The sequence below is a fragment of the Phocoena sinus genome, chromosome 8, assembly GCF_008692025.1.
Source record: "Phocoena sinus isolate mPhoSin1 chromosome 8, mPhoSin1.pri, whole genome shotgun sequence".
Lineage (NCBI taxonomy): Eukaryota > Metazoa > Chordata > Mammalia > Artiodactyla > Phocoenidae > Phocoena > Phocoena sinus.
This window is the reverse complement of record NC_045770.1, coordinates 11,881,772-11,896,531: the sequence shown is the minus strand read 5'-3', so window position 1 is coordinate 11,896,531 and position 14,760 is coordinate 11,881,772. Positions and strand designations below refer to the sequence as shown.

The following is a 14,760-nucleotide window of genomic DNA, read 5'->3' as shown; positions in this document are numbered from 1 at the left end:
CTTATACCTGGCCTGTCCCCTCTTCTGCATTCCTTACAAAAAAAGACTTCTCTGGTTAGGTGGCTAAAGTCAGTATAAAAATGAGTTTGAGAAAGCTCCCCCATGGGCACCAGAGGATGGACGTGATGTCAAAGTTACTGGCTGGTGGGAGCAGAGTATACCCTCATCCAAACTGGCTCTAAGTGCACAGCTACTACATGGATTTCCCCAATGGTCCAGTCACTTTAGGCGTCCAAGGTCATGCCAACATGGTGTATTCCAGCACCTGGCACCACAAGGCTGCCCAACAGGGAGGGACCCAAGAGCTCACCTCACATGCCTGCTGAGGAAGTGACCCTCCAGCTTCTGATCTCAGCCTTGTAGAAAGGGGATTATCTGTATGTGCAGCCTCAGCCTGCCAGCTGCCATGGCATCAGGAGCTGTGGCCCGTTTCTGTAGGAGGAAGGTCTTCTTGTAGAGCCCACTCAGGCAGCTCCGAAGAGCCCGGTTCTGGGCTGGACCTCAGCGTCCATCGTGACCCCTGCCTGACTTGGAAAAAGAGGCCAAATCATCTGGAAGAAGAGACAGCCTCAAAATCCCAAGCTCTCTAGGCTAACACAGAAAGAAATGGGAGGTTTTGGTCACAGTCAGTGCTGTGACGGGTGTGTCTGTCTTGTGAGTGAAGGGGGATTTTGATCCCTCCTCCTCTCTTTTCCATGAGGATAACTCCCATTCACTGAGCGCCTCTTATGTGCCAGATACTCTTCAGGCCCTGTGATGTGGGCTGTTGTTATGGATTGAATTGTGTCCCCTCCAAAGCTGTATTGAAGCGTTAACCACCCCCCAGCCCTTTGAATGTGACCTTACTTGGAAATAGCGTCCTTGCAGATAGAATCAAGTTAAGATGAGGTCATACTGGAATGGGGCAGGGCTAATCCAATGACTGATGTCGTTATAAAAAATGGGAAATTTGGCCATAGGCCTACAGGGGAGAAGACCTTGTGAATTTGGAGGCAGACTGGAGTGACGCATCTACAAGCCAAGAGACGCCACGGATTGCCAGCTGCCACCAGAAGCTCGAAGAAGACGAAGAAGACCCTCCTGTAAAGCCTTCAGAGACAGCATGGTCCTTGACACCTTGATTTGGAACTTCTAGGCTCCAGAGCTGTGAGACAATACATTTCCGTTGTGTTAAGCCCCCCAGTCGGCGGTACCTTGTTATGGAAGCCCTAGTGAGTGAATACAGTCGACTTGTTCTTATTTTAGAAATGAGGAAACAGTGGCCATCAGTTCTAAAAACGTGGCCAAGCCCATGCACCACTTAATGTAAGAGCAGAGTTCAAACCCAGGATGGTGTGGTGAGAGCCTGTGCTCTCTCTGTGACACCAGGCTGCCACCTGCCTTGTGTGACCTGTGCGTAACTTGTAAGTGAGGCTCTCTGTGCCCCTGTTCTCAGTTGGTCCTCAGGGCTGTTCTTTGAGGAAAGAAGGAAGATGTTATATTTCCCATCTTACACATGAGGAGACCAAGGTCACCTCTGGAGCTGGGCCTGGAATCCAGGTCTCCTGACTCTTGGGACAACGTTTCTGTCATCATTACATCTATTGGTACCCCCGAGGCAGCTTTCCAGCCAGTGCTGTTTCTTGAGCCTGCCCCACTGTGCCCCCCACCCCCAACCCAACTGAGCCTTGAAGAGGATCCAAAAGAAATGGAGACACACAGCCTTTCTGCTGTGGCCAGACCACATGACAAGGCTCTGGCCTTGATTTCTTGATTAAGGCCAAGGGCACTAGAGCTCCACTCGTGACCCGATGGGCAAAGAGGAACCACATGGGTGAAGACGCATCACCCCAAGTGTTTCCACCGCCTGGGAACATCTGTTGCTAGGCTACCGTCACCACCAGGACACAATTGTCCTGAATATCAACTCTGGCCAGAACCAAACTCCAATTCTCCGATCCTCTGGACAATCTCAATTGGATCATTGGCCAGATGTTTCCTACCACGTGCAAACCTATAACTGTATGAGCTCCCCTGCATTAGTTCTGGGATGTGAAGTTTTATGTGCCAGCTCAGCGAGGCTCTAATGCCCAGATGTTTGGTCAACCCCTAGTCTAGATGATACTGTGAGGGTATTCTGTAGATGCAATTAGCATCTACAATCAGCTGATGTTAAGGAAAGGAGATGACCCTTGATAATATGGGTGGTCCTCATCCAATCATTTAAAAGGCCTTGAGAACAAAAATGGGTTTCCCAAAACAAAAGAGATTCTGTATCAAGACTATCACATAGAAATCTTGTCTGAGTTTCCTGCCCTACAGATTTGGGACCTACCAGCTCCTACAATCACATGAGCCAATTCCTTGAAATACCTCTCTTTACACACACACACACGCATGCACGCACACAGACCCCCTCCTGGTTCTCTCTGTCTCTCTGGAGAACCTAACCCACACAGCTCCCCTCTCTGGTCAGCATTCCTCCCCTCTCCCCACCTCCTTACTGAGACACTAGTGTACCACACAGCTGCTCAGATCTGATTTCTAACAGGGGGCCAAGCTGAGTAAAAATTGGGTGCTGGCGTGAACAGCTCACACTAAGCAGAACTGACAGTTTATGCATTTATTCAACAAATATTTATTGAGTGCATTCTGAGTATGAGGCAGAATGCTTAGAAAGTACCAAAGGGTGAGCTGGGGAGAGAACGATCCTGAATCGATTAAGTCAGGGGAGATCCAATGAGAACAAGTCTGAGATGAACTTCACAGAATCTGAAAGAAAAGAGGCATCAGCAGGAACAGCTAATACCGAAGGGTAGCCCGGCAGAGTTCACCATGAGCGCCAAAATCTAAAACTACACAGAGAAGCTCTCTCTGATACAATAGTGTTAAGTCGATGAAATTGAATGCTGGGTGTTTATTATTTTGTGAATTTTTTCTGATTGATAGTTCTCTGTGAGCAAAAATATGGTTCATTTAATTTCATTTATAATCTATAATGACCTAGAATCTCTTAGCTCTATGTCTGAGGTCACCTGAGTCAGGAGTGATTGTTACTGAAAAGTGAGCGTCTGGTGATAGTCAAACCTGTGTGCAAAAGTAAAAATAATTAACACAAAGTATAAATGACTAGTTAGAAATTCTTCAAAACCTTCCAAGATAACAAGTGGTGGCAGGTATGTCTCTGAAGCCTGAAGATAACCGGAAATAATTTGTGAATTTCCAGCAATCTCAGATTACCTAGGTTCTTTCATGAATGTGGATCACCACAAGTTGATTATGGGATATTTCCCTTCCTCCCAACCTTGGGGCATAATGTTTTTGCCCAGGCATCTCCAGGACCAAAATCAGAAAGATGTTTTGCTCTTTTGACCTCTACTCCCTGCCACTCAGAGGCTGACTAAGGATCCTGGCTTTGGCATTTGTTACTGTAGATCCCTCTCGCTTATTAAAACTCTCTCTGTTCCTAGCATCCAAGTCACCATTTTCTCCCGCTGTTCCTCCTGCCTCTCTGATTATTGCCTCTTCCACCATTTCTGTTGCTTCCTCTCTCTCTCTCTCTCTCTCTCTCTCTCTCTCCCTCTGTTTGCCTCTTAAATGTCCGTGGCCCTTTTCTATTCTCACTCTCCCAATTCTCTGCCTAGATAATCTCACCCTTTCCCAAATCTATAAATCTAACCCTGACTGCTCCCCTAAATTCCAGAAGCATATTTTAAACACATTACTAAGGCATCCCCACCTGGATATCTCAGAGGCACCTCAAAAACAGTGAAACAAACTTCATTCGGTATATTCCTCCCTCCCCTCCTCCGCCCCATCTCAGGTAACGCCATCTCTATCCAGCCACCTGAGCTGTCCATCGCTTATCTTTCCTCACATGATCAGTTGGTCCGCTCACGTCCTAAATAGTCCTCAGATATCCTCTCTGTCTCCGCTTAATCTGCCTTGGTTCAGGCTCTCCTCATCTCTAACCTCAACTGTTGCCATTCCAGTGGCCTGTATCCTCCTTGAGGGCAGGTGTTTCTTATCCATTACTGTGTCCCCATCAAAGGGCCACTGTTATTGTAAGCATTCACCAGGAAGCAGTAGAGTGAAAATCATGGACTCTGGAGCCAGACTGCCTGGTTTATTCCCAGATCTGACACTCACTGGTCGCAGGGCACCTGTGTCTCAGCTTATTCATCTGTAAAAATGGGTTGCCATGCACACTTAATGAGGATACATATGTAATGCACTTATAACAGCGCCTGACATGTGTACAATAAAGTGTGAGTTATTACACTTTTTATTGAAGTATAGTCGGTTTATAATGTTTCAGGTGTACAGCGAAGTGATTCAATTATATATGTAATTGAGTATAGTTGAGATGTTGAATATAGTTCCTTGTGCTATACAGTAGGTCCTTGTTATTTATCTATTTTTTATATAGTAGTGTGTATCTATTAATCCCAAATTCCCAATTTATCCCTTCCCCCAGCTATTACATTTCATAAATGTATGTGAACTTCTCCCCACTACCATCTATCCTCAATCCATCCTGCAGCCTGAGAGTTGTTTTATTTTATTTATTTATTTATATTATTTTCACAAATGTCATCATATCAGCTTCCGACTTAAAATCATTCACTGGCTACACATCACTTACGAGAAAAAGTCCGACCTTCTTAGCATGGAGAATAAAAGCCGATCTCTCCTGCTCCACTTCCATCTCTTTGCTGCAGGCACCTTCATCCTGTACTGCTCACTCCTTTTCCCATCATGTCAGCCTCTTCCTGTCTTCTTATCTGGATTCACGCTCATCTTCCTGTCCCTCAACTGTCTAACAAGGTCTTCCCTAGCCTTTAATACCCAGCTCAACTGTCTAACAAGGTCTTCCCTAGCCTTTAATACCCAGCTCAAATGGCGCTTGTCAAATGTGACTCCCCTAGATGGAGCTGATTGCTTCTTTCTCTGAGCTGCTGCCCTCTGCCTGTACCTCTATAACATTTATATGCTGCGTTATATTACTCTTTGTTTATCTCTCTCTCCCTAAGTAGATCCTAGTGGGAGATACACTGGGGAGAAGGTACCCTTTTGCCAGACCATACATTTTTTAAAACTGAAGTATAGTTGATTTACAATGTTGTGTTAGTTTCTGGTATACAGCAAAGTGATTCCGTTATGCATATGTACCTATATATTCTTTTTCATATTCTTTCCCATTATGGTTTATTACAGGATACTGAATATAGTTCCCTGTGCTATACAATAGGACTTTGTTGTTGATCGATTCTATATATAATAGTTTGCATCTGCTAATCCCAAACTCCCGATCCAACCCTCCCCCGCCCCCCCTCCCCTTGGCAACCAGAAGTCTGTTCTCTATGTCTGTGAGTCTGTTTCTGTTTTGTCGATAAGTCCATTTGTGTCACATTTTAGATTCCACATATAAGTGGTATTGTATGGTATTAGACCATAAATTTTTATGATATGATTTTTGGTATGGAAAATGTCTCATCCTAAACATGTGATATTTACTTGATAAGTACAGAGGGAAGAAAGGAAGGGGGAGGGAGGGAGGGACCTCTGATTCTGCAGGCAGTGACCACCACTTCCCTTGGTGGCTCACGGTCGAGCAGCACTGACCCCCAGGAGCCTGGCTTCTGCCAGGAGGCCCAGTATTCCAGGCAGCAGGATGAGTGACCTAAATAGATTTCTTTTTACTTTCTGGCCTTTACCCTATTGGCCTTGAGAACAAAAAGTGTGGGGAGACAGATGTTGGGGCAGCTCAGACCCATCCTGTGCTCAGGCCTGGTCGTGGCGGCCACCTGAACCCATTGCTCCCTCCCTCCCTGATGCCTGCACATACCACAGACAGCATAGCACCGACCTGAGAAGGCATGGGAACCCCCGGCTGGGGCCAGATGAGCTTCCAGGCCATACATGGAGGATTCAGCCTTTAGAATCTGGGGTGTCCCCTGGTACTGCAAAGATAGGAGTCAAACGACTGGACATCTGAAGTTCAAGACTCTCTTGATTTTTGGCATATTAGCTCATTTCTTCTTATTGAGAAGTTCAGTATTTAGCATAGCAGTGTAATCCCAAGGGCATTTTGCAGTTCAGGGTTTTATCGAATTGATGCATTTTGCAGTCCAGAGTTCTATAGAATTGATGCATACTGTAAGCTCCCAAATATCTGTGAATGGGAGAGAAAAGATCATAGAAAAACAAAACCATTCCCATTTGATGTTAGAGTATATCATGTCGTTTTCTCTCTGTCTTTTTTTCTGCGGCAGCAATTTCCCTAATGCTGTTTTGCTCAGATTAATATTAAAGTTTGTGTGCCTCAAGCACACACTGACTACTGAAGCAAAGCCTCATCGGAGCGTGCCAGAAACCAACCTGGGATTTGACATTGGCACGTACAGCCCCCAAATGGATAATCAAGTTTAAACAATTCAGTGTCAATATATTCAAGGAGGTTGGGTGTATGTCCACTATATTTGTATGTTGACTAACACCTCTTTATTCATGAAGCACTTTCACATAGTCTCTGGTTTAGTACAGCCATCCCCCGAGGCAGGCAGTAGGATTCCCATTTTGCACAGAAGGATTCTGAGGCCAGTCGTGGCGAGTGGTGCAGTGGAAAGAGGAAAGAGAGTGCAATGGTGGGGTGGCATGGAACCCAGGTTTTCGATCTCCAAGTCCATACATTTCCAAGTATCTATCTTTATGGTACAGTAGGTATATTTCTCTGTGTCAAGGTCATGTGTTAGGTGATCTTTCAAGATCCCTTCCAATCAGAAGATACTATCTATGATCCCATATAATGTCCTAAGCCAGCCAGAACATCTAAGGCTCCCTTGAAAATGTGAGTTTACTATTTTCCCCTCCGACGTCCTGCTCCACCTTTGAATAGCAAATGTGAAAGTTTCACACTCTGTTCTTTTTCTCTTCTTAACTCTTGGCTAGAGTCTTATCTCTAAACAAAAGTAAAAAAAAGAAAAAAAACAGAAAGAAAAGAAAAAAACAAAGCAGACAGTGATTAAAAAGTGAGCAAGAAATAAATGTCAACATTAAATGAATGCCTGGCATTTTTGCTGGATGTATCAGTTGTTTTTCAAGAAGGTCTGTTTCATCTCAGAAAGACTGTCTAGGAAAATGGAGAACAAAGCTAAGTAAACCAGTGAATCATTTCTAATACTGCTTAATACTCTGTTATAAGAAAACAGAAAATGAATAAAGTTCTGTTCCTTAAAGCTAAGTAACATGGTAGCCCATATAATGGAAATATGGTTCCCTGAATGTATAATCATGTTAATATTCGTTATTTATTGAGTTCTCCACTCTCAAGAAGTTCAAGGATTTTATCAACATTACTTTAGTAGTTCTCACATCGCCCCCTTCACGTTGATTGTGGTGTCCCACTTTCTGGAAGAAGAAAACAGCACCAGAGAAGCTGAGTGGCTCACGTAGAATCACTCAGCAAGGCAAGGTAGGGCCAGGTTTAGAACTTAGGTCTTCTCCTGCCAGATTTCCAATCAGCAAAGTGAAAATAGATATGCCAGCATCTGGGTTATTTAGGCAACAAACCCATCTGGGTGTTTTAAGTGAAAAGGAATTAATTACTTACTTCTTTTTTACTCTTGGAGTCGGATGTGAGAAGTGCGTGCTAAACCAAAGTATCATCAAGAAAATCCACTGCAGACACACTGAGGGAGGTTATCCATGGGCTCCTGGCACTTTCTTTAGCCCTAAAGAGTATTTTATTGGCCATTGATGACAAGTAGGAGTGGAAAGAAACCTCTCTATGAATGGCCATTTAGTTCTAAAGACTGGCAAAACTACATGGGCGACAGGATGCGCCTTTGTCATTGGCTGTGCTGGAGAAGGAGCGGATTCAGGGAAGGAAGAGAGTTGTTATCACTGGTTTGTGTGTAGGAAATGGGGATGAGGGTGCACAGCCCTTACATAGACACAGCAGAACCTGCTGCACATCTGAGCCACTCTGTCTTGACTTTTTGGGGAAGGCTGAGGTGGAACTGAGTTCCAAAGATTGCAATCACCAGCTTCTAAGGGCCAGCCTTCCAGAAGAGAGCCTGGTATTACCCTAATCGCTTCCCTGGAGAGCCCTGGGGGAACCCTCATGATTTATGTGTTATTACCCGTGGAAACTCTAGGAGCTATGGAAAGCAACTGTGGCCAGACGGCATTCTCCCTCCAAGCATCTTTAGCATGTGCTCCTATAGGACAGAAAAGAGTATTTCTTGTCCACTGAGGGAGAGTCAATATAAAAGGAAGTTCCCTCTTTTGTCATATACCATCTCCCTGCACCCCCTTCACTCGTGGCTACCATTAGACAGAGGGGGAGCAAACACTTCTATAGCACTTACTGTGTGTTAAAACAACCCATGAGGTAGGTTTTATTACTACCCCCATGTTACAAAAGAGGAAATGGAGACCCAGAGAGGTGAAGCAACTTGCACAGCAACACATAATTGTACGTGGCACAGCCAGGATTCAATCCTGGGCGGGCTGACTCCAGAGTCTGTGTTTTAATTCACTACCTGCCCTGCATTACCTGGCTCTGGTGTCCTTATGCATTTGGCTTCAGACTCTGGGAAAGCAATTACTTCCTTACTATAATGTCATTTCTTCTAGTACCTAGAGAAGGAAGTATCAGTGAGTTCACAGATTTTCTTTATGGATAAGAGGAATTTTCAACAGGCAAGGGGAGATTAGTACCACTTCATAGCTCCATGGACAGCTCCACTGCTAACATTCAAAGGGCCTCACCATGCAGGGATTGTGATCATTTGGTGACCAGCCCAGTCTCTTTCACCATCAGATGGCATCAATGATGCTGGCTCTGATGTGGTCAGTCTGAAGCATCATTGTCTCTGAGGTGGACAGTACAAAAGTCAAGGAACCAGTTTTCATTTCGGTGCCATCTAATTTTCCACCCCATCTGCAGGACTTGATCTGTCATAGACATTTGGGGCAGAGACTATATATAACAAGTTATCTACCTTCAAAGTGGTTGTATTCGCCAGAAGGAACCAGCCCAACCTGTAGTCAACAGAGACATGTATAAATCAATACAAATGCCTATAAATGCAACAGAATCATCATAAATGATGATGGGTATAAATAAATGATGTTTAGAGTACTTTAAGGGGGTGAGATTGAGTAGGTTGGGATTCTGTTGGTATTGGGAAGAAGGCATGGGATTAATTAAGGAGTTTATTGGAGCAAATTGCAAAGATAAAAAGGACAGGGAGACGCGGTACAGCTGCCATTTGAAAGAAGGAGAGCATGGCATCCCTATGGCACAGCTTGACAAATGAGCACCAGAGAAATTGAAGCCATCACCAGTGACTTGAGCAAGGCGCTTAATCTCCATGGGTCGCAGTTCTTCCATCTGTCAATATGGAGAACTGGGTACTGAAATCAAGAGAACATAGTGAAGCATTTTGAGTTCTTCAGAAGAAGAGCATCACCGTCATACATCCTTTGGGTTAAGGAAAATCTATTACTAGGAAGAAATGCCTGTGGCATGTGACACCTGATTTGCCCCAAGCACCAGTACTCAGATGTCTTTGGGGAAGGAAGCAGTCAAAAGCAACTGCATAGAAAAAAAAAAAAAAAAGATAGGCGGTCAGAGCCTTACAAGTAACATACTTCTCTTTGGCATCAGAAAAACAGCTTGGGCTCAGCCCAAGCCTAGGCTGTGCGAGCTCAGACCCAAATCTCAAATGACTGCCCATTCCTTGCTCTTCTGGTTGGCGTCAGTCAATCACAAGTGGAATCAGATGTTGCCTTGCCAACGTGACTGATACGTTTCCAATGGAGCTCTGTTTATGTCTTGATCCTTGTTTGTGTGATGTTCTATGTTTTATAACTTGAGTCTCCAGGAATTTTTCCCATGGCTGTGCATCATTTCTTATCACCCATAACCAAATATGGCAGCTTTAAATAGTGCTGTCATTTTCCTCAATTTCACTTGTTGTGATATAATCAGGTATAGATTTCTGACATCGAGCATCTAATGGGGTTTCAGATTCAGAAAGCTACAATGAAAGATTTTTTTCTCTTGGATATCTCTCAACTGGGAGACACAGAGTGAAATAGTCATGAGCGATGGGCGTAGAATTCATGTCCGTCTGCCCAGAGAAGCTCTGGGGGATAGAAGGACCCCAGGAGTGGCCCATGCGCAGAAGGTGTATATGCACCATGAGGGCCTTCTTCCCCCTTCTGGACTCACTCTTTGTCTTCCTTTGTCTGCCATTGGCTCTTAGGATGAAGACAAAGACATGGTTAGCCCGTGATGGACACAAGAATGACTAACTCTGCTGCTCTTGAGTCCTTCCTGTTAGAGAATTTACATAGTGATAGGACCAGACATACTTAAAGGGCCCACTCCCCATTTCTCTCCTGTTCCCTTGCTTACTGGGCTTTGTCCCTCAAGTTGTTTTATTTTCCCAGTCAATCACCTGGGTGTTCTGTGCAACTCAAGCATGAATGCACATAAGGCAGAGTACTTGCAATTGGCATCAGAGAGCAGTTCCCTGGTCTCAGCCTTATTGGGAGAGAAAACCAGTTTCAGACAGACCACCCAAGGGGTCACTGTCACACTGATGAAGGGCCCAAGAACAGGTGCCCCATTGGCAGAGGATAAGCTTTGACTTCTTCACTCTGTACCCTCCGGACTGTGTCCCCAGATGGGAGTGTAAAAACTGTACTCCCAAGTGCTTTGGGAATTTGCCTACTGGCTTTCTGGGAAGGGATGGAAAGCCCACCAGAAGAGAAGTGGAAAATCACCCACGACTGGAGCTGTTCGAATACAAGGGGACCATGCAGCGTTGTCTCCCCCGCACCTTAGATGCTGCATTGGGAGAGCTATTGTTACCCAGAGTTTCTCAGCATGGGCTCCATGGTCTGGCTGTCCTTGGATAACGAAAGCCCAGAAAGCTGGTTGAGATCAGTACTGGCATAGGCAGCTGCCCTTTGTGTTTCTGGGGACCCCAGTATAAAAGTGACATATACCTTGTTAGTGACGGTAGGCTGTGCTGTGACTCATATACACTTGAGCTTGAAAGTTTACATGTTTGTAGAACCCCTGAGCTTAATACTGATTTTCTGCCCTATCCATGGACTTCCTAGATTCCTGGAATCATAAAATCATATCATTTTCAATTTAGAATGGTCTTTAGGGAGCATCTAGTCCAGCGGTTTCATAGTAAATGGGAGAAGTAAGCCTGATGCAAGACCAAGGCAGCCGTGGGGAGCTGCAGAAAGGGGCCCTGTCTTGACTGGGCAGCCGCCACTCAGCTCCAGCTGGTTGAGAATTAGGCCCAGTGTTGCCAGATCGCCCATTTTTTAAGCCAGAAATCTGGATTTTTATGTGAAATCTCCCAATCATTTAATGTTGGCAGTTAATCAAAATGGGTAAGCACTGCAGGTAAACAAACAAGTTGTCTGTGGGCTGCAGGTCACCAGAGTGTCACCTTTGATCTAGTCCAGCTCCAACGGAGGCTGAAGGGGGGTGTGCACTTGCCGGAGACCACACAGCTGAAGACTGGGACCAGGTTCTGGAGCTCCTTCCTTCTCATTCTATCTCACTTTCCTACAGAAAATGCCCTGGAGCTTGGTCCTCAGCTCTCTGTTCCTGGCTCCATCCTTTGGCTCCCATGACTCTAGTCAAGCACATCCCTGTGCTGGGGACAAACATTTTTCCCACAGCATCATGGTACCAGCCCTGGGCTTTGTGTCAGGAAGCATGCATTTGAGTCCCAGCTCTTCTACTGATTAGCCCTATAACCTTGGACACATCTCTCGAGTGCCCTGGGCTTTGATTTCTTCCCTAATACAATGAAAATAAGAATCTGGGCCTCACAGCACCGGTTTGAGAAGGTCTCACTGCGCGTGAGATCACACTGCAAACAAATAAACCAAGGATGCCTGTCATATTAGCATCCTCACGAGAAAGAGGTGAGTGTCTGAGTGGGGGGCTAGCGTTCCATCCACCACCGCAGACATCAACAGTTCAAAAATGCTTCAGAGCCCAAACACACTGCCCCTGGAGGATGTGGGGACAGCACATAAGGGGCACTGAGGGCTGTTCTGCTTGCCCAGCACAGAGCCTCCTTCATCCTAGGAAGTAACGAGGGCCCCCGGCTGTTCTTTTGTTTCATCTTCTGAGATCAGGGCTGGGTAAGTGTTTCAGAGCAGCCCCCTCTACACCTTCAGCCCTGTGTCATTTAAACCAATCACCCATAACCCAAGGCAATGCAATCTGGGGCCAGACCCAGGTCACCATCCCCTCTGCCCTGCGCTGCCCTTCCCAAGGGCCATGCAGACTGAATGTAGACGGTGAATCTTGTTTTTATTTCCATTTCCAGGGCCGCAGACCCGGCTATTTCTCCTTCCTGGACCCTTTTTCTCCTGGTGTCTGGCTCTTCATGCTTCTAGCCTATCTGGCCGTCAGCTGCGTCCTCTTCCTAGTGGCTCGGTACTCTCCTCTCCCCTTCCCTGTCCTCACACCGCCACCTCGTGTCCACCTCTGGGAACTGCATGGGAGGGGGTGGGGAGCCGCAGAACGGTGGGTTGAGAAGCCCTTGGTGCCAAACCAGAGGGACGGGAGAGGGACTCAGGACCTGAACCACTCTGCCCAGCTGTTGACCTGGCACTGCCCATCCATCCGTCTTTGCCCACATCCCCTACTATGCGCAAAGAAGACAGGCGAGCTTGTCCGAATTTGCTTCTGCGCCCCTGCCTCTTACCCCTCTAGTTCCCCAGTCTCCAGCCCGCCTGCTTGTGTAGGAGCTTTGGGAGAGAGAGGAGGGGAGGAAGGTGGCAGGAAGATCACTCTGATTAAGCTCCGAGCCTTTGGCAGCCCTGGCATCCGTCCTTGCCAGGATCTGCTACAAAGTGCTGAATGACAAGAAGCAGAGCCTGCGAATCTGGGGTGGGGGACTGGAGGCCTCGGTGGCACAGGCGACGGAGGCCTCCTCTGCAGAGGGCCTGGCCCTTCCCCAGCCCGAGTCTGTCCGTGAAAACACAGCTGCCTTGTTGAATGGGGACTGTGGAGGGCGGCTGACAGCAGGGGGGCAGGACAGAAGCATTGGCAAGCAGTGCTGAGTTGAGACAAATGGTCCAGATCAGGGGCTGGGGAGAGAACCAGCACCCCTGCCCCCACCCCTGGAAACCAGAGACTGTCCCTGGGCCTACGGAAGAAGCCGAGGAGCATCCCAGCAAGAGGCACAGAGAGGGTTGTTTCTCTCTGAGGCTCGGTTGGACCAGCCTGGGCTTCAGGAGAGCCAGCTGACTCTCCAGAAGCAGAACAAGCTCTTGTGGCTCAGGGTCATTCACTCAGATCCCCGATTCCCACCCAGCGCTCAGCTCACCACCCTGGAGGAGCTTCTAAAGGGCTGACAGTGGCTCTGGTCCAGCGGTCTCCTTTGCCTCGGGGCCACAGTAGCAGGGCCCGATGATTCTGTAGTGAACATTCCACCTCTCTGGGGTGGGGTCTTCCCCAAGAGCATGTCTATTCAGTGCTTGAGGGGAGACTGTGCTCCCTCCGGTTAGAAGATGGAGCCTCAAGGAACTGCGGGGTTCCAAACCCCGGGGCAGTTCCCAGCCTGCCCGAGAGGCATTGAATCACTCAGTCTGAGCCTCTTCCAGTGGAGATCAAAGCCAAGTTCAGGAAGTCCTCCCTGGCCCATGAGATCCAACCAAACAGGGAAAGGCCTTGCTTACAACCTGGTCGTCTTCAAAGGCTGCTGATGCTTTGGCACTCGGGCACCACCGCCCCCCACCCCGGGCCTGTAGGCATTGCCACTGTCAAGTATCTGTCGTCCGTGTCGACTGGCGAGGCTTCCCCTCTGCACTTGGCCGCACTGCCTGCGGCTGCTCAAACGGAACTGTCTGCCTGAGTCCTGTCTCCGCTGCCCTGCAGTTCGCTCTTGCTCCCTTTGATTGAGCCCCTGTGTGTAGTAAGCCATGGCTCTCAGGTGACCTCGGAGGCCTGCAAATGGTCTTAGGGCTTGCTTACCAGACACACACACACGCGCGCACACACACACACACACACACACACACACACACACACGGCTGCTTCACCACCCCTGCCACAGCCTGAAGCTTTTCAATCAGCCCTGGGGGCTTAAACAGCCCCTCTTCTCTGCCCTACACATACACACAAACACACACACACACAAACACACACACACATGCACACACTGCCCCCTAGGATCCAGAATTAACAAAAGGATTAACCAAGAAGAAACTGTACAAAAGGTCTGATCATACATCCTATATATACAGATATCTATAATATCCTATATACATAATATCTGAGCGTAGGGTAATCTGGCCCAAGGTAGTGGCTTTCAGACAGGGTTCCCCGAGCGTGGAGGCTCCTGGAAGTTTACAGAGACGTGGAGGGGCGGTGTGAAGAGGCTGGACAGCCAGAGGCTGGACAGACAGCTCTTCATTCAGACCAGCTCCACTTTTCTCTTATATATTGTACTTCCGGGTAAGATTTTAGAGGTGAAAAGATATTTGAAAACCACTGCTCTAAGGCAGCCGTTCCCAAGCCAGCTGATACCACAGTCACACAAGGAGCTTTAAAAAACCTGAATTTCTATGTCTGATCGTCTCCAAATCTCTAGGGATGAGGCCTGGAAATCTGTATTTTTGAAGCTCACTTCCAATGGCCCGTAGGCTTGGGAACCACCGAGGTGAGGCACCACGGGTACAAGCCGGCCCCGCAGGCCACGAAGAGGAGGGGCACATCTTGGG

General features: G+C 47.2%; 1 protein-coding gene across 1 annotated transcript in view; it reads left to right on the top strand.

Annotated features, from left to right (window-relative positions):
* The window catches only part of GRIK4 (glutamate ionotropic receptor kainate type subunit 4), a 307,625-nt gene that overhangs the window by 264,348 nt on the left and 28,517 nt on the right, over positions 1 to 14,760 (top strand). Inside the window, exon 13 of the mRNA XM_032640427.1 lies at positions 12,360 to 12,469. Within this exon, the coding sequence (XP_032496318.1) occupies positions 12,360 to 12,469 (110 nt within the window). The remainder of the gene's footprint in view (positions 1 to 12,359; positions 12,470 to 14,760) is intronic.